Source organism: Cebidichthys violaceus, unplaced genomic scaffold, assembly GCF_023349555.1.
Source record: "Cebidichthys violaceus isolate CVI_PGR_0920_01 unplaced genomic scaffold, fCebVio1.0.p SCAF_24, whole genome shotgun sequence".
NCBI lineage: Eukaryota > Metazoa > Chordata > Actinopteri > Perciformes > Stichaeidae > Cebidichthys > Cebidichthys violaceus.
Window position 1 is genome coordinate 2,818,375 of NW_027176417.1, and position 18,291 is coordinate 2,836,665.

The 18,291-nt window shown below is 47.4% G+C and overlaps 1 protein-coding gene across 5 annotated transcripts in view; it reads right to left on the bottom strand.

Annotated features, from left to right (window-relative positions):
• The window catches only part of LOC137878889 (histone deacetylase 4-like), a 36,239-nt gene extending 19,710 nt beyond the window's left edge, over window positions 1-16,529 (bottom strand). For 2 of the 5 annotated variants that reach the window (XM_068719380.1, XM_068719378.1), the window contains exons 1-3: window positions 16,375-16,529; window positions 13,693-14,020; window positions 5,801-5,869 (exon numbers count right to left, since the gene is read on the bottom strand). In XM_068719380.1, the coding sequence (XP_068575481.1) occupies window positions 5,801-5,869; window positions 13,693-13,714 (91 nt within the window). In that variant the 5' untranslated portion in view covers window positions 13,715-14,020; window positions 16,375-16,529. Of the gene's footprint in view, window positions 1-1,675; window positions 2,159-5,800; window positions 5,916-13,692; window positions 14,021-16,176; window positions 16,278-16,374 lie in introns of those variants that run through there. The other 3 variants (XM_068719379.1, XM_068719377.1, XM_068719381.1) reach the window with 3 other exon arrangements.
• Between the last annotated feature and the right edge of the window lie 1,762 nt (window positions 16,530-18,291).

An 18,291-nucleotide genomic window follows, 5' to 3' on the forward strand; every position in this document is an offset into this window, starting at 1 on the left:
GACCCGGTCGAGGTGCCGGGCCTCGAGCCGGGCCCGCCGCCCACAAATCGCTGCACAGGAAGGCCTCCAATCACGCCGCTTCCTCCCCATTAAATGTGAATAAATAGCAGTCGATTGGCTGATTATTTACCTACATGTTTGCAGAGAGCGCGGCGAGAGCCAGAGATACTTGCCTGGAACTTTGTGTTAATAAAGAGGCAAACACGCCTTTCATGGCATCGGCCAAACAAACATGAGAAAACACACAGCGGGCATTGTCCAGCGGCAAACTGACACTTATGCCTCAAACCTGGAGGGATTTCTCAGGATTATTTTCGTGTTGTCGCACTTCAACCCAATCCTTGGACACAATCACACGATTTGAAGTGTGTAAGGACGATTATAAATACACATTGTTAGTGGAATCTCTTCATTTACACTCCGAGTATCCTACATCTGTTGAGCCCCAGCTTGATCTGTGGTGCATCACTCCCTGGGCATTCCTAGAGGATCCTTTACTCCACTTTCTCTGTTGTGTTTTCATGCAGCAGGTTGGAACCCCCCCCCCCCCCCCCCCCCGGCAGTAGGAGGACAGAGTAACAATATGCAACGGGTCCCGGAGGGCTGCCGTCATGTGGGGGGATGACAACAACATGTGAGCCGCTGTCTCCTAATCTGTTTACAATGCCTCCAAAGTGAGAATTAGTCTCTCCGTTTCAACCCGCGGGACATGAGGTTTGACATTTCCTCGTCATAAGACGCCTTCTTTCATTCCCTTCTTTTTTTTTCCACACCTCAGTCTCCCTTCTTTCTTCCACTATTAGTCTCCTTCCAGGGAAAAAGGAGCTTGGAGTGTTTTGCCATTTGTGAATCTGACTAACAAGGTGCCCAGATCTTTAATTAAATGCAGCGACGCCCTCGGTTTCTGGCTGTTCTCCGGCCCCTTTTGCTCACTTTCGAGGCGACGCCGGTTCAAGTTTGGCAGTTGATGAGACGAGAAGGAGAAGGAGAGAGCGAGCTCGTTAGCGAAGACCGACTCCTACAATCGTGAATCATCCCTGCATCACCAGATGAAATGAGAGATCTGAAAATAATGTCAAAAATTTGAGAAAAACTTCTTATTTACGGAGACGTTCCGATTTCTGACCTGGATCCGTATGAGTCACTCTGCAGCGAGAGATCCCTGCTGACTGTGAAGGAGTCCTGCTGTGGGCTGAAAGCAGCAAGGACTCCGTATTAAGTCTTCAGGGTCGGTATCAAGCTGACGTCAAAGGTAAACACGCACTAGGACTGGTGACTTCAGGGTGAAAAAAAAGCATAACTCTCCTCTTTTTTTTGTCTTTTCTTTTCTTATCTAAGAGTAGTTTTAGCAAGTCGAAGAGGAAGCCGATCGTTTAACGTCAGAGGTGAAAGAATGATGGTGTGATTGTGACAGAGAGCTGCACTTGTCAAAGGTTTCCAATCTTGGTTCGTGCAAATCCATAACTCATGCGTGCGCGCGCGCACACACACACACACACACACACACACACACACACACACACACACACACACACACACACACACACACACACACACACACACCGTCCCGGGACAAAATGTTCCTCCCCGGGTATTGAGTCCCCGACACAACAGCCTTGTATTGATGGCGACGCACAAACCGCACCTCGTACGGCGTCTCTGTCGTTAAACGTACCCATCGGTGCTCTCCTCCTCTTCCTCTTCTCAGCAGCCTCCCCTCTCCTCCTTATCACTGCACCTCCCTCGGTCTGTTACGGCGAATGACAGCTCGCTCCCTTTCCTGCTCATCCGACTTCCCCTCTTGCTCTCCACCTCCGTCACTTTTTGCTCCTCGTTCACCGTCGCTCCTGTTAAACCTGATGGGCGTCTCTCTCTCTCTCTCTCTCTCTCTCTCTCTCTCTCTCTCTCTCTCTCTCTCTGTCTCTCGCCCAGCGGTGACATCACAGGGCAGTCTCAGGCATGCAGTCTGTTTATTCTGCAGCCCTCTGCTTTTCCAGGAACCCACGTCACACACACACACACACACACACACACACACACACACACACACACACACACACAGCACTCTCTCACTCACTCTGTCCCCCCCCCACACTCGACCTGCTTCCCTAGCTTCTAAGGCAAAGGAAAATCCTCCACACCGGTTGTAGTGCATCAAATATCTCCTGCCTCCTTCTCCTAAGCAGTCCCTTGCCCCCCCCCCCCATAATAACCATGTGGTTTTAATACCCAGTGCTGAAATTCCTGGCCTGGAATTTGCCAACATTTCCCAAACAAATAAAGCCACAAGATGGAGGATCATAAAAAAAAAATTAGGGATTAGTGTTAGATGACTGTTTGTTAAACACAGTAATGTCTCTGTGCTACTGTAGTCTTGCATCCCATTATTGGACAGGTCTCTTATTTTGACATTTTGTTGCATGCATGTGTGTTTTTACATGCGTGTTTCTTTTCTTTTCACGTGATCGTTGTCTGCAGATTTGGTGAATTTGCATGCTTTCCATCATTTACTTTCTTTATATTGTATATATATATATGTTTTACGAGCTAAACTAAACTTCCTGAGTAAAGTCCTTCATGGGAACGTTCATGAGTGCGCGTCTCTCGCTGCTATTTCAAGAAAGCCTTCAGCAATAGATGGTTCAGCTAAAGTGAGAATAACTGAGACAAATGTATAGTTGTTTGATTCGTTAGTTGATCGACAGAATTATTTATCTGCACTATTTTGATAACCAATCAACCATTTAATACTTTTTTTTCAAGCTTTTAGTCTTTAGTAGTTAGCTGATTGTTCTTTACAATGTTTTACACTGTTAGCTGGACACACTTTTAGCAATTAAAATGTGCATTTTTCACTATCTTGTGACATTTTTTGACCAAACAATTGATAAAGCAACCAAGAATATAATTACGAGATGAATCAATGATGAAAATAACCATTGATTGCAGAGCTGTATCAGGCGAAGCTCAATAAAAGGCTCCACAGTTGCAGTTTGGGCTCCCTCACAGGTCCAAACACACACACACACACACACACACACACACACACACACACACACACACAACGCACACACACACTAAACTGCCCGGTAACACGCATGGCGGTGTACTGGGCAACACCAGTATGACAAGAGCAGGTGCTTTCTGTTTGCTCAAAAGTTTCCCTCAGTTTGATATGGAACACATTTGAGGACTGGGGGACGGGGGACAGGGGACGGGGGACGGGGGGGGTGTCCACTCAGCATCCCTCCACAGCTCTGTTTTTGTTTTTTTATTCCACTCTCTGAAAGCTTTTTCTTCCCTCAGCCGAACCTTTACTCCTTGACCTCGTTCCCTCACAGCAGGCTCCTCTCCTCATTCCCTCCCCCCTCCCTCCTTCGTGACCTGTCCTCCGGCCCCGCTCCCTCCCACCTTTCTCCCCTCCATCTCCCCGCAACAGAACACAATCTGCTTACAGCCCCTCCGGCGCACTCCACAACTCTTCTGGCTCCAATTGCAGATCTATTTATACCAGACAATGCAGAAGGGCCTCGCGTCCCTTGATTCGAAGGCTCGGTTCGCCGAGTGTACATCCCGCGGTCCGACTGCCTGAGCGCCACGCTCGTTAGGCTTAATAGACGTCACGCTGAGCCGAGCTGTTTTTAAAGCACGCAAAGAAGATGACAAAGAAGAGGAGATGTTCTGCACAGGGTTTCACAGTGAATTTAGCAGCAGGGTGGGATGAGAGGCAACAAGTAGCACATCTGTTGATGCTGGAAACTAGCTGCGGTCGGCTCACTGATTGGTCTCCGAGGGTGGGTTGCATGAACATCCGCCTACGTTACTTTCTCTCTCTCTCTCTCTCTCTCTCTCTCTCTCTCAGAGTTTCGCCTCCATGCAAACTCTCGGAGATTGATAACCCTGGCTGTGAGCTCGCAGCAAAAGGCCGATTGTGATCACTGTGACCTCGAAACAGAGCGCCAACAGGGCGGGGAGCGGAGCATGGGAGGGCGAGTCTCGCTCTGCCGAGAAAGCGAGCTCCGACTTGTCGCGGCGGTCTGCAGCGCCTGGCGGGTGGATGTGATAAACGTGTGAAGGGTGAGGGTGCAGGGCATGCAGCAACAGGTCCAGGTGAGTATTTACACTGTATATGATGGAGTCCCGTAGTCCAGTCTTCAATCCATGCAGACTGGTGAAGAATTCAGACCATGTACCATCCTCATACCACACAGAGTTTATGGCTAATGGTTATTTTTTTATTTAAATACAAACGATTGGGACCTTTGTAGGCCGTGAAGCTGCACAGGTGCAGCGACCGACGCTTTGCATCCCAAAAGAAACGCATCTTTTGCATCCACGTCATAGCGTGCGAGACTTTTATTGCATTTCCTACGAGGAAGCAGGAAGCAGCGTGAGCGCTGTTAGACAGGTGCACATCTAAAACAGTCGGGGGTCACGCGCGCTGCCGACGATGAGGGGGCCCCCCCGTCCCCCGTTAGCGCTGTATCCAAGACAACAGATTTCGAGAATATCTGATGAAGTCACTCCAGTGAATTTCAATATTTTATCAGCCTCGCCGGAGGCACGCAGAACACAACCCCAACAACAACATGAGAGAGAGCGTGCAAGGCTTCAGAGCGGTTTGAGAGAAAGGACGCTTTGGGTCAAAGTGAGGAAGTTGTTTTTTATTTGTTCCTCCGAAGTAACAGACCAGGCTGAGTGTTGAACAGCAGCTTCCTGCTTCCCTGCTGCTCTGTGGCATCATAGGAACGCGGGGCTAAAGAGCAGCATGGGGAGCAGATCATGGATCGCACTTCTACTGTTTCCATTATTTTTGTATCAAAACCTGTTCTCTGTGGCGGTGAATGAAAAGCACAGAGCATATTTAAGCGTCCTCATTATAGAATCACATAATGCATTATGCATATATTACCTCAGACTCATTCCTCCTTCAGATTACCTCATCTCCATCTGTGCCCCTTTCATTTGTGTACTCTACACAGCTCCGTCTCTGCTGCCTCCTCCTCTTCCACACTCACAGTGTTCGCGTGGACTGGAGGTGGAGGAAGCTATTGTAAATACAGTGCAACACTTTGGGATGTTTTGACTTCCCGCAAAAGGAGACAGAATGCTTGCAGCAGATGGGGATTTGGAGAGAGAAGCCTATTTTCACCTATTATATATATTTTTTCGGTCCACGAGCTTAAAAAAAAAAAAGGAAGCTCTGATTTGTTTTGGGACTATCTCCGTTCCTGCCTTCGGGGACTTGCAGCAAAACACATCACCAAGATATTCACAATTCACTTGTTTTTGTTTTGCTGTCTATCTTTTGGCGGCCATTCCTCTCGAGGCGTTCGACAACAATTTCAGCTCACAAGCTGAGCGCCAACATTCAGGCGGCTGTACTTCCATTCAACAAAATGGCACTGCATAAATCAAACGTACAGGAGTCAGCGTGGACTCTTCTTGGGACTTATTATAATCGACTGGCAATTAGGAAATAAACATGTTTGTGAATGTCACAGAGAGCAGGTGGTGTTTAGAGAGAGGACACTTTAAGGATTCAAAATAACTGAAAGAAAATCAGACATTCTAGGAACACCTATGCATGCAAAGTTGCACAGGATGTGGTTAATATTGAAATCACGTAGATGCACACACACACACACACACACACACACACACACACACACACACACACACAGTCTTTGGTTTACAGAAGCTCATGCACACACACACACACACACACACAGACGCGCACACGCGCACACACACACACACACACACACACACACACACACACACACACACAGTGTCCAACCTGTTGGGATGTGGTTGAGCGCCGACGTCTTCAGAACCTCCAGCGGCTGCTCCTTCCCCAGGATCCCCTCTGTGGGAGAGAGAGCACACTCCGCTTCAAATATGGTCCGCAACATCGAGGCGAGCTTCTCCCGCGACAAAAACGTGCTAATTCAGGCGGTTGAGACCGCGGTCCGAGCGCGCGAGGCGGGCGGGCTTCAGGTCATCCGCAGAGCTGCGAGCGCATGCCACGCCGCGGCTACCGCCACCTGAGCGACTGCCCGACGCATGACCGGCTGAAGAGAGCGCGCTGTGAATTGGCGAGGTGCTCCAAAATAAGCCCCGAAAAATGTGAGGGATGCCGAGGGTACAGCAGTCATCAGCCCCCGCGTGCTGGTGTGTGAGTTCGGTGCGCGAGAGAGGAGGGATGGTGGGGCTCGACTGATACTGCCTGTGCTCAGCATAGCAAATGTGGCTGGCAGCAGCAGCGGAGAGGGATGAAGGGGGGGGGGACGAGGGGAGGGAGGGAGGGGAGAGAGGTAAAAATAGCTCACCCTTTTGTGTATAACAGCACATGCGGGGAACGCACACCCCGACGCACACACACACACACACACACACACACACACATGCAGACACAAAAGACACACTTCCTGTGTGTGTGTGTGCACCTATGCATGCGTGTCCGTGTGTGTGTGCGCGCATGCATGCGTGTCCGTGTGTGTGTGTGTGTGCAAGTGTGTAGGCTGTAATTATAGTGGCAACATGAAAAGGCTTTTGTAGCTGCCGAGCCCTGGGAAGACATGGCTATAAAAAGCAGAGCGACAGAGAGGGGTGGTGGAGGAGGAGGAGGACGCATCGGGGGAGAGGGGGAAGACAGAGGTAAGGAGGAGGGAGGGAGAGAGAGAGAGAGAGAGAGAGAGAGACAGAGAGAGGAGAGGGAGGTGGTGAGGATGAGGCGATAGAGGAAATACAACGAAAAAGGCGCAAAAAAGGGAGGAGAGGATGGAATTGACATGCATAGCGGCTGCACACAAATCTGTGACTACTGACACACACACACTATATGTGCATGTATTTTTAGTAAGCACCTGATCCATATATATACACACACACACACACACACACACACACACACACACATATATATTCTGAGCACAAGGCTGAAAGACATCTGAGGCGCTCAAACATGCAATTATTCCTTTGGATGGGAGATGAAAACCCATGTAAAATCCCTTTGGAGGAATAAAAGAGAGGGAAACAGGCGAGCGTCTCACTGTGCATGATCTATTTCTGGAATTCTCTCTGGACCAGACATACACACTTAATTAGCCATGAAGCTGGAGGATGCGTCGTGCGCTGATTGCGTGTGTGTGTGTGTGTGTGTGTGTGTGTGTGTGTGTGTGTGTGTGTGTGTGTGTGTGTGTGTGTGTGTGTGTGTATATTCCGTCTCGCACCACCTTGCATGAATGGCTGCACCCATGATGCACCAATCCCTCTGAGGACTTGGGTGTGGACTCATCTCGTTTGGTCCTGTTCACACGAATGTCAATGCACTTTTATGCCCCTTAATCCTCTCGTCGGTAGCTTGACATAATAAATAATAAAAAAATGTAAACGAGACGGGTCAAATCTGCGGCCTCGTACACATGAGAAACGAAAAAAAAAGCAGACGGGTGGTCACGTCCCTGCCTCCCCCAAAACAAAACACACCAATGACAGTTGATATCTCTACATTCAAATGAAACACACGCTGCCGGGTTTTGCAATGTAAATGTGTGATGACACCTGTGGCTCGGGAGTAATTCTACGCCGGGGTTTTCTCTTGCGCAAAATTGCTGGTTGTATTCTTTGCATCTTTGACTTGAGTGTGGGGGAAATAAAGCGGGGGACGGACGTCTTTTGTCTGCGGTTAGTTGGACAAACGGCGTATAAGCTTTCAGTCCGGACCGCACAGTTGAAACCTGAGACGCACGTGGAGGCAGCGCAGGTGTGTACAAACACACATCTGTGAGAGTCGGGGGGGGGGGGGCAACAAACACAACCGCCACACACTTGCAGAGAAGTGCCTTATGCCTTGGCAACGGGGTCCATCAAACCTGAATGTAGCCTAGTTACCCAGCAGCCCTCCTCCCTCCCTCCAGCCAGCTCCTTCTTTCCTCCCTCCCTCCCTCCTTGCTCTCTTTCTCTCCATCCTCCTCTCCTCTTGGTCCCACCGGGAAAGCATCGGGAGACAGGGAGCTATAAATAGCCCCGGCGAGCCTCGGGCATGGAGTCAGTCGGCTCGAGCTAATGCAGCTACCGCTCGCTGAAAACACGCGTGTTATGATCGGGGGGGAGCGATGCAGGAGCGCTGGGCTAAATGCTGGAGCTCTCCGTCTGCTGCATTGCTGAATGTAGTTTTGTGACAGCAGAGAGAGACATGGTTGGTTTTGGGGGGGGGGGGAGTGTCTACTCCGGCCTGCATGCTCCATGTTGACAGAGGCCTTTGTTGTGTGGGAAAAATGAGATGTCTGTCTGTGCCACCGTGGCGGAGAGGAAGGGAGGAAGGATGCTCCGGCCTCATTACATTCAGCGCACTTCCGTTTCTGGCTGCTTCGTCCAGGGTGACTCCGGCGAGCAAGGTGAACCCGACAGGAACAATACGATTAATCAAACACGCTCTCTCCTTGAAGAGCCTTTTTTTCCCCCTCTGGGTCGCAAATTTGCTTCCCAGAGGGCACCGGCTGACGTCACGGCGCCCGATAACAGAGCATGGGTGACCCCTGTGTGAGCCTCCCGGCGGTTCGCCTCCCGTGAGCGGTCGGGACGCGACCATCTGACCCTCAGTCCACGCTGGGAGAGTCGGGAAACCGGCGGTAATGCATGGGAATGGGAATAAGCTGCATCTTGGTTAAGAATTTGCACAACAACAAACACCCACAGTGTGTGAGACGCTCCACAGCTGCTATCCACACGGAGTAACAGGTGAAACATCTCATATTTGGTATTTTGGTGTTTGGCACTGTGGCGCGCCATGTCAAAAGGCAAGGACAGGGCTCCGAGGGGGCAGTGTAAACCGTAATTGCCGCCGACAGCTCGTTGGCAGAACACAGTGTATCCCGTTTCTCGGCTGGGACAAAAAGACGAGTCCTGTTCCTTTCATTAGCTCATGTTCCCTGTCCGCTGTCTCTGTCCCATTACCAATTAAAAACAGAGCTTTTCTAATGCTCCCCGCTCATAAACCCCGTCTAAAGGCCATGATGGGGCGTTTGTTGTTAGAGGGGGATGGGTATGGCGGGATGAGATGGGTGCTGCGCCCCCATTTGCACAAGGACAAAGCAGAGCTTGTGCATGTAGGGGGTCGGCCGTTGTACAAGAGACACCCCCCCCCCCACCCCCCACCCCACCCTCCCCCCTGGGTTTGTTCTGGGATGGACTGTTTGTCATGTTCCGCCAAGTTGGTGGCACATGGGAGAACCGGCGAAACTGTCTGGCTGGCAGCAGCCTCGGCTTCACCAAGGGTGGGAATTGCATTTTGCAACCTGCCACAATTTTTCCGTAAAAATCTGCTTCTGCAGGAGAGAAAGAAACGTGTCAGCACGAGCGGACGGCAGACAAAAACGTGACAGTGAGGCTCAGAATAACCCTCGCGCTCGCATCGCACTGACCGCCGCTTTGTGTCGTCCCCGCGCTCCATTTTTAGCTGCACGACACACGGCGACGAACCGCTCAGTCGTGAAGAGGAGAATCAACACGGGGGACCCAATATAATGATTGTTTGTTCGCCATGCTTGCGTTGTGTGTGTGTGTGTGTGTGTGTGTTTCTAAAAATAAACGCATAGATAAGCCGAGCCCTCTTTATTGCAGGGAAAACTTTTAACCCTTTCACCCCAGGATTTGAGCGGCGATGTGCGATTACGTGTGTTCGGAGAAGAGGATGAGAAGGGGGTCACTCTGGGGGAGAGCACGCGATGAGAGAAATGTACATTTAATGCATGAACCATCACACACTTTGGCCTTGACAAAGTACTTTATTTTAAACCTACCTTTTCACAGTTTTATAGCTCAGAAAAACCACAGCCGAACTCTTCTGGACCAGTTAGGAATGATGTGCCTTGCTCAAGGACACCTTACTCACTTTTCTCTTACTGGGGGAAGGGAAAGTGTTTCTCATTCACTTTTTTTTTCCTCCCCTCCTCCGTCTACCAGCCAGTACAAGCCAGTGATCTTCCAGTCCCCGAGTCAGTTCCTTAAATCTCTGCGCCGCTGCTGCCACGTTAATAGTATCTGGCAGGTGTAATAAAAAGAAAATCCATAACATGGATTTATAGGCGTCCAGAGATCCGTACTGTGCTGCGGTGTTTATCAAATACACGGGGCGAGACCCGGAGATGGGCCGCCAAATTACTCTCACGAAGCGAGAAACATGAACAAATGAGCAGAAATGAAGCTTTCCGTCTCTAGTCTCAAACTCAGCGTTTATATCTATGACTCCACCACGGTTCTCTGTAACCAGTGATCACACATCTAATCTCGACCAGCGTCTCCAAGACATAATCTCCTTCTCCTTCCTGTTGTACAAACCTAGAAATGGCTGCGCTTGTGACTCAGATATCGCCGAGCCTTCGAGGAAGGGAGCACCGGGTCAAGTTCACCGTTTCAGAGCCGTAAAAGGCGCCCACGCCCACACACACACACACACACACACACACACACACACACACACACACACACACACACACACACCGTGCACAATAAAGCTGCAGAAATCTAATCTGAAACACTTTGTATCCTGATGCATACCGGCTTTTGATAGTGGTTTGTGGTGGAAAGAGCTCATTTTACATATTTGCATAAAACAATTTAAAGTTCAAACCACTCATTCATTAATAACTACTTGCAGAAACTGTGTGTGTGTGTGTGTGTGTGTGTGTGTGTGTGTGTGTGTGTGTGTGTGTGTGTGTGTGTGTGTGTGTGTGTGTGTAGATGACTCATGTGCACACCCAGTTCTTGCTCCAGTGGTAAACACTGCAGACTTTCCTGGAAAGATGCCGCACTTCTGACTAATAATAGAAACAAATGGTTGCCAGCGAGTGGCATTCCTTTCCGTCTTTAAGAAGTCGCTGACACACCTGAGGAGGCCTCCACTCATCATCCCGCCTATAATGGCGCTGACAGACCGACGTGAGGGATGAGGACCATCTTTTTTTATTCTATATTCTCCATATTCGGCTTAGCAGCTATCAGTAGCGATTCATCCTGAGCGTGACATTTACAGAAACCGCACGCTCAACGCGTTAGCTCATTGCTAAGCACAAGCGTAAAAGAAATGTCTCCGGCTAATGTGCCAAAGCTCTCGGTACATAAGAGTAATCGCTCCTGTGCAAACACTCCAGTCTGTTTGCTGAAATGCCCGCAGAAAGACCCCCTGACCCCCTTTTGTTCTGGGAAATATGAAGCCGACAAAGCGTTTTACGTTTCACTTTTTTCGAGAAAGAGCATTACGGTAAATGTTTAATCTAGAAAATCCCCGCTGCCGCTGTAATAAAGAAAATGAGTAAGTCCTGGATCAAAAACATGCGCGCTGGTAAGCTCATTTACAGATTACAAAAATGGCACCCGAGCAGGCGGGCACGCATGCACGCTGGTAAATGCCCGCCAGAGCCGCTGCATGAACTGCATGAACATGCCGACACACACACACACACAGGGATTTACTTTGAGGCCTGGTACATGATTGGAAATAAGTGCAAAGCAGCCTCAGGAAAGGAAAAAGTTGGCAGCTTCGGATCACAAACACAGGAGTGAAACAAAGCCGCGGATCTAAAAAGTCTCGTTGTTCACCCCGAGAACAAAGCCAACGTTGTTTAATGACACTCATTAAAAAACAAATTTCGTCGGCAGACAACCCCGATGCGACCTGAAGCGGGGGGATCAATTTCCTTGCATCTTTTTCCCTCAAAAGAACAATTACACCAGACAAATCAAATGGATGCATCTCTTTAAAACGGAACAGACAACCGACCCTGATCGTTCTCACTTCTGAAAATATCACTTCAGGGAGCCTGACAAGCGCCACAAGGCCACAGTGTTGCACATTTATTCACATTGACTGTGTCTCTCTCTCTCTCTCTCTCTCTCTCTCTCTCTCTCTCTCTCTCTCTCTCTCTCTCTCTCTCTCTCTCTCTCTCTCTCTGTGCACCGGCATCCAACAAGTGTGTCTCTAAGCTGTCATTCAAGAGAAGCAACACCTCAAATTGACGCCCACGCGTGGCAGCACCCAGAGGACCGAGGCGGTCTCCTCTGAAGGCTTTTCAGAGGCAAACAAGACAGTGAGAAACAGCAGCTGCTGGTATGAGTCGTCTCTCCCGGACTCACGGAAGAGACGCCGCTATTTTAGTGTTTTTTTGGTGAGAGGCGAGCGAACGCGCGTTGACGGGCAGACAGCGAACTGAGGAGACGAGAGGTAGAGGAGGAGCAGCGTGGGAAATAAAAAAAAAAAAAAACAGCTAAATCTTATTATGTTTTGACAGGAGCTGCTTAGTTTATCTGCTCTATCAGCTGTTGCAGCCCCGTGGCCAGAAGAAGTTTCCTGCCTTGGCTGTGTTCAGATCTGGGCATTGATTCAATATCAATGTTTGTCTTCTCCCAACAGAATCGTATCGTGATAAAATAATGATGAAGTGGGTCTTTTTCTGAGAAATTTGGAGCAATTATTGACCCGTACAAACACTGTCCGAGTCTGTAGATTTTACACAGTTTAATGGTCTAATGAAGTATGCTGTTGTGTTGCATTATGGGAAATGTAAGAGCCAGAGTTTTGGGAGCTAAGGACAAAAAGTCAGGATATCTGCCGCTTCTATTTCTTTCAAATCTATTGCGATGGAAGTGCGATATCAAATATATACTTAATGATACAAACCACAACTTTCTCAGACTTTGTAAGCCTTGAGGACCTTCTTTTAAATAACAAAAGCGTGTATTAACCCTTACAATTTTGCATTAAATCAGAAACAATCATAATTTTCATCATTTACTCAAAGGTGGTGAACACACCTCTAACCATCGAACGTGTCATGCACGTCAGTGGATATCATTTCCTAGGATTAGCAGGGCGTTCATTTTGCCAGCCCTGTGTGGAGAGGAGACGAGTGAAGGCGTAAAGGGACTAGGATGGCTCGTCTAATGACAACGGTTGAGCCGCGCTAATCCGAGGTTGATTTAACAATGTAATGAGATTGGCCCTCACAGGGAAAGCGAGGCGCACACATGTGCTCAGCGTACTCCGCAGTGTGCTCAGATGTGTCAGCGAGGGGAGATGTTGGAGGGCTGAGGCTGCAGCTCGTTCACGTCCCACAGGGGCCCTTCTGGTTATTCCTCGGCTGAGGTGTTTATAGCGCGCACACTCCCAGGTGTACAAAGTAAACACGGTCGACACCGTCAGGTACCACGGCGGCCGGGGCAGGGAGCGAAACCTTTTCATCTGCCAGCTGCTCGCCGAATAATTCATCGGCTCGCGACAACACGAGCTCCTAAACTGAGCTTTGATTGGGTGTCAAAGAGGAGCGTAGACTCTCCTAATGAGCCCGGTGATGGACTTGTTCTCTCGCCCCTCTGGAGCTCATTCATATTGAATCAAGCCAATTAACAGTCATAAAGCTAGATTAAAATGTTTTATTGCGTCTTAGCGAGCCGCGGTCCGTCTGTGCTCCAAATCAAAATGTTCACATGCATCAATATGGCAGACGTAGCAGAGAAGATGCTAGGAAATGGCCCCTATTCTCCGCCTCTCTGTCACTTTTAAAAGAGTTAAACAGGATTTACTTTCAGCTTAATGCTGCATGTTTAATCAGTACCCAACACCGTGTTATTAGCTCAAGAGAAGTGAGTCAAACAGAAACAAGACGATGAATGTACCGACGTAGATCTCACCTTGGTGGCTGCGTGACGTCATCGCCGACGGGCTGGTCAGGTGAGCGTCCGCGCCGCACGGAAGGTGAGCGCCCGGCTTGGTGTGTGTGTGTATGTGTGCAGGAGCAGGTTTGATTTACAAGACGGCAATCAGGAAGCTATAATCATGCCAAAACGGTGGATGTCCATGAGTGTGTGTGTGTGTGTGTGTGTGTGTTCAGGTTGATCCAACACTCAGCACGGTCCCTCAAGGCTGGAAACAGGAAGTAAACGTCCAGCAGCAGCCAATCCCCATCAGGCTATTAAATGCGGCTGCTCCAATCAAAGAGCCAGCTCGCTGTCTGGCAACCTATCAGAGAGGATAGAAGAAAAAAAAAGGGCCGTGAGGTTTACAGAATTATTAAAAACAAAAGGGATCGGAGAAAAAGCTGTATCGGTGCATGTCTGTTAATGACACACACACACACACACACACACACACACCACACACACACACACACACACAGCTCATATTCATAGTATTGATCTTTCAGTGACATTAATGATGACTGTTGTCTGAAGTCTTGAATTCCACTTACAGTATAGAGCTGATATGGCTCATCTATAAATGTAAAAACAACTCTTGGCAGTTTTACGTCCATCAAATCAATTATATGTTCTAAGACCGGATTGAAATGCTGAATAAGCAACCGCAGGCTTTAAAACTTGTTTTTATCGACACCTTCGCAACATTTATTTCTTGCTTTTTGAAATACACCCAGGTTGTTTTTTTTTTGTTTAAAGTTAAACACTGTTGCCGTGCAGATCCAAGAAAACCGCCGAAAACTCAATACGACCTCAAGTTGGAGATCGTGCTTACACTGCAAGAAACCTGTAAACCAATCGGGCAATAAATTGCCTGTCCCGGACATAGTTTCTTTTTGACTGGGGCGCTCCAACGTCAAGAGAAAATATGGAAAAAGTCTGATGTATTACTTTCACCGTAGCCTCATGAACATGTGTACTTTACGGAGCAGAAACCTTTGATTATTCTATTTGTTTTGGAGATAAATGATCTTTTCTTTGTTTCTGTAAGTAACTATTCGGTCTTTTGGCTGTTCCTGGAAATAAATTATTGTTCTTTTCTTTCTTTTCATAGGGTAGCCTGAATTCCCCGAGCCTGGAGCAGCAGTGTCAGATGTAATAACGGCTCGAGACCAGAGCATCACGTCGACTTTAGATGGGGTAAAACTGCCCGAGGGCGAAGTGTGTGTGTGTGTGTGTGTGTGTGTGTGTGTGTGGGGGGGGGGGGGGGGGCAGCGTGCATGTTCACGCCCTTGTGTGTGTGTTGGCAGAGGTCTCAGAGGTCCTCTAAAGCAGGACGGATGCGTGTGTGTGTGTGTGTGTGTGTGTGTGTGTGTGTTTGTGTGTGTTTAAGGGGGGTGGGTCTTAAGACAAGAGGGCCAGACAGTGCAGCCGCAGGACAAATTGCCCCCCCCCCCGCCCCCCAAAAAAAGTCGGTCACTGCACAGTGCATGTACACTTGCGCTTTGTGATGGAGAAGCAAGGCGAGGCGAGTAGGTGGGGGGGTCGAACGTGTGTGTCACAGGGAGTAGCTGACACTCCAGGGGGGCTTCATGCAACACCATTCCCCTAGGGCATCTCGTCTGTCTCGGGAGGGGTATTCATGTGTGTGTCTATGTGTGTGTGTGTGTGTGTGTGTGTGTGTGTGTGTGTGTGTGTGTGTGTGTGTGTGTGTGTGTCCCAGACCATTGTCCCTAAAAGAGCTTGCTTGATTCAGGGTGACAGATCTGGGGAGACAAGCCCTGGAGCCCAAAGTGAAGAAATAAAAAAAACAGACCTGGAAAATGGGTTGAACACAGTTAATGTGGGATAAAACGCCAGTTTGCTGCATTTCTTAAAAATAAAAGAAAAAGTAATATGACTTTAGCTTAGCATTAATCATGCCACTAGCTGCTATAAATGCCAGTCACAAAAAAAAGGTGTGTGCACTCAGTTAGCTTCACCCTGCACTCCAAACTCAAAAGCACCATCCCTGACTAATGTGTCCTGCTACAAGCCGTTTAGTCTGCTTTACGACACTTTAACAGCCGTAATATGCTGCTTTAGATGCTGCTTTAACAGCTCCAAACAGCCCGTACGCCCCCATTCACAAAAAAAAAAAAAAAAAAAAAAAAAAAAAAAGATTGACGCATGCAGAGAATTACCACCGCCCATCCCGAACCATTCACACACACTTTTACGCAGGCCCGTGCCTTCATTTTACGACTTTTTGTCGCCAATAACACGGGTATACGGCAATGGAAGCGTGTTAGCGCTCTGTATGTTGCGTTAAAGCCTGAAGGCTCGGCCGTGCACTAAAAATAGCTCAGCAACAATCGGCATAATAAACATGTCCCCCCCCCCCCCCCCCCCCCCCCCCCCCACCTCCCTCTCACACTTCCCGCCCGCTACAGCGCAAGAAACCGTATGGAAATATGAATAAAGACGTGAAATCATTCCTACCAGAAGTAGAAACGATGCGGGCTCAAGAGAAGCCCTGAACAAAACAAAAACCAACCGGTACGCCGACGCGGAGCAGAGTGGAAACTTCAGCCGGACATTGTTTTGATGAATCCTGTCTGTGCGTCGCATCCCTGAACTGAATATCAACATCAAAGCGGCACGGCTACACATTCATCCCTCGCGAGGACACAAACTCACCTACACGCGCCAGGAGGAAGCCACTCGTCCCAACACGTGTCCCGCAGGGCTTTTTATCTCTCTCCCATGTTATACTCTTGGGTTTTTTTGTTTTTTCTTCCTCTCAGGGGGGGGGACAAGAAAATTCATCTCCTGACAGATTCCGCCATACTGGATTTTTGTTACAGCCCCAGCGTCACATGGAGCCCCCCCTGCATCTACCAGGGGCGGGCTCTAGCCTGATGAAAATGTGATTATCTGCGAGGATACAGCGTGATATTATGTGGTGTTATGGTCATTACTAAGGAAAAAGTCTCTGGGTGTGTCCTATATTATTAGAAATATCTCTGTGCAGTTCTAACGCAGTCATTGTTTGCTTTTAATAACTTTATGATGCTTTACATCTCCTGTAAATATATATATATATGTATATATATATATATATATATATATATACATATATATATATATATATGTATATATATATATATATACATATATATATGTATATATATGTATATATATATATGTATATATATATACATATATATATATATTATATACAGTAGACACTAGTTTGTCTGTGATACACAATAATAAATAAAGAATATGTATTGGCCGTTATTACAATCCAGAATATTGTTATTGTTATTGTCTCTTTCTGTGCCACTTTAATGAGAACTTTGTGTGTTATCTCTATAATAAAATATCTAAATTATTCATGTTGGGATATTCATATCAACTCATAGTCTTTTTATCCATAATAGCATCCTTATAGTATACTTACACTGATAGTTAGTTAGTTTATGAGGTTACTTTACAGTAACCTCATATACCATTGTGATCATTATAGCTTTAATATGCTTTTTTATAATCATAATAGGCACTTTGGTATGTTTCTAATAAGCTATAGGTTTACCTACTATGCTGTCATTATTACATGCATGAATAGATGTATAGTTGGTCTGATGTTGGTCCTATGCTATCACTAATACTATATTCTGATGTATCACCGTTGTCTGTAATGTTTATAAGGAACAAAGAAGCTATAGAACTCTATAAATTATGGATTTATTGAAATCAATGTTAAGGGAATGAAGCTCATTCACGACACATTTTATATTGTGTTATTACAGCATTTTTTATTTGTAATTTCCAACGATAGAAAGCATTTTGCAACTTTACTAACCCTCCTTCCATTATTCAACACTTTCCATAACCAGTCGTGGCAAAATGAAAGAAACATTTTTATCCAATTTTGGCTCATTGCAACATGAAACGCCTTCCCCGCTGCCTCCTCTAATCCAATATGCTTTTATTTCCATTACTTTATATTTGATTTTGCATCTCAGCAGCCACCCACAGGCAAAACTGCAGCACCACTGCCTGGTTCAGCTGACTTGATTACTGTAATATGCTAACCAGCTTCTGCATAGGTTACATCTGCAGGCAGAGGAGGTGTTCTCCTCGGGCAGGAGGACTCCACAGCTCTGCTCTCACTGGTTCCTCTCATACATATACGTCCACAGACACATTTTGGATTTGATTCTGGTCCTGAATGGACCGAGCCGACCCACCAAAGAGTTGAACCATGATTTAACTTCAAGGAGAATTATCACCATTATATTTTCAAACCCTCATCTACCGGGAGGTCAACGGTCAGGTGCTCTGGTATCATTGTAATATCCTTAGAATATTTATATATATATATATAATTTGTTATATAATATATTTGATATTGACCTTTTTTGTCTGATGAACCGCCGCAGCATCATCAGACAAACTGAAGTATCACGTAGTCAGCACCCTTCATGTTCCAACTGTGTTCATTTGAACTGGATTATTTAACACTATTCATTATATTAAAGAAGATATTGTTGCAATAACGTATTCACACTGTTGAACTGTTAATATTTCGATCGGCTTGGTCAAGTTTGC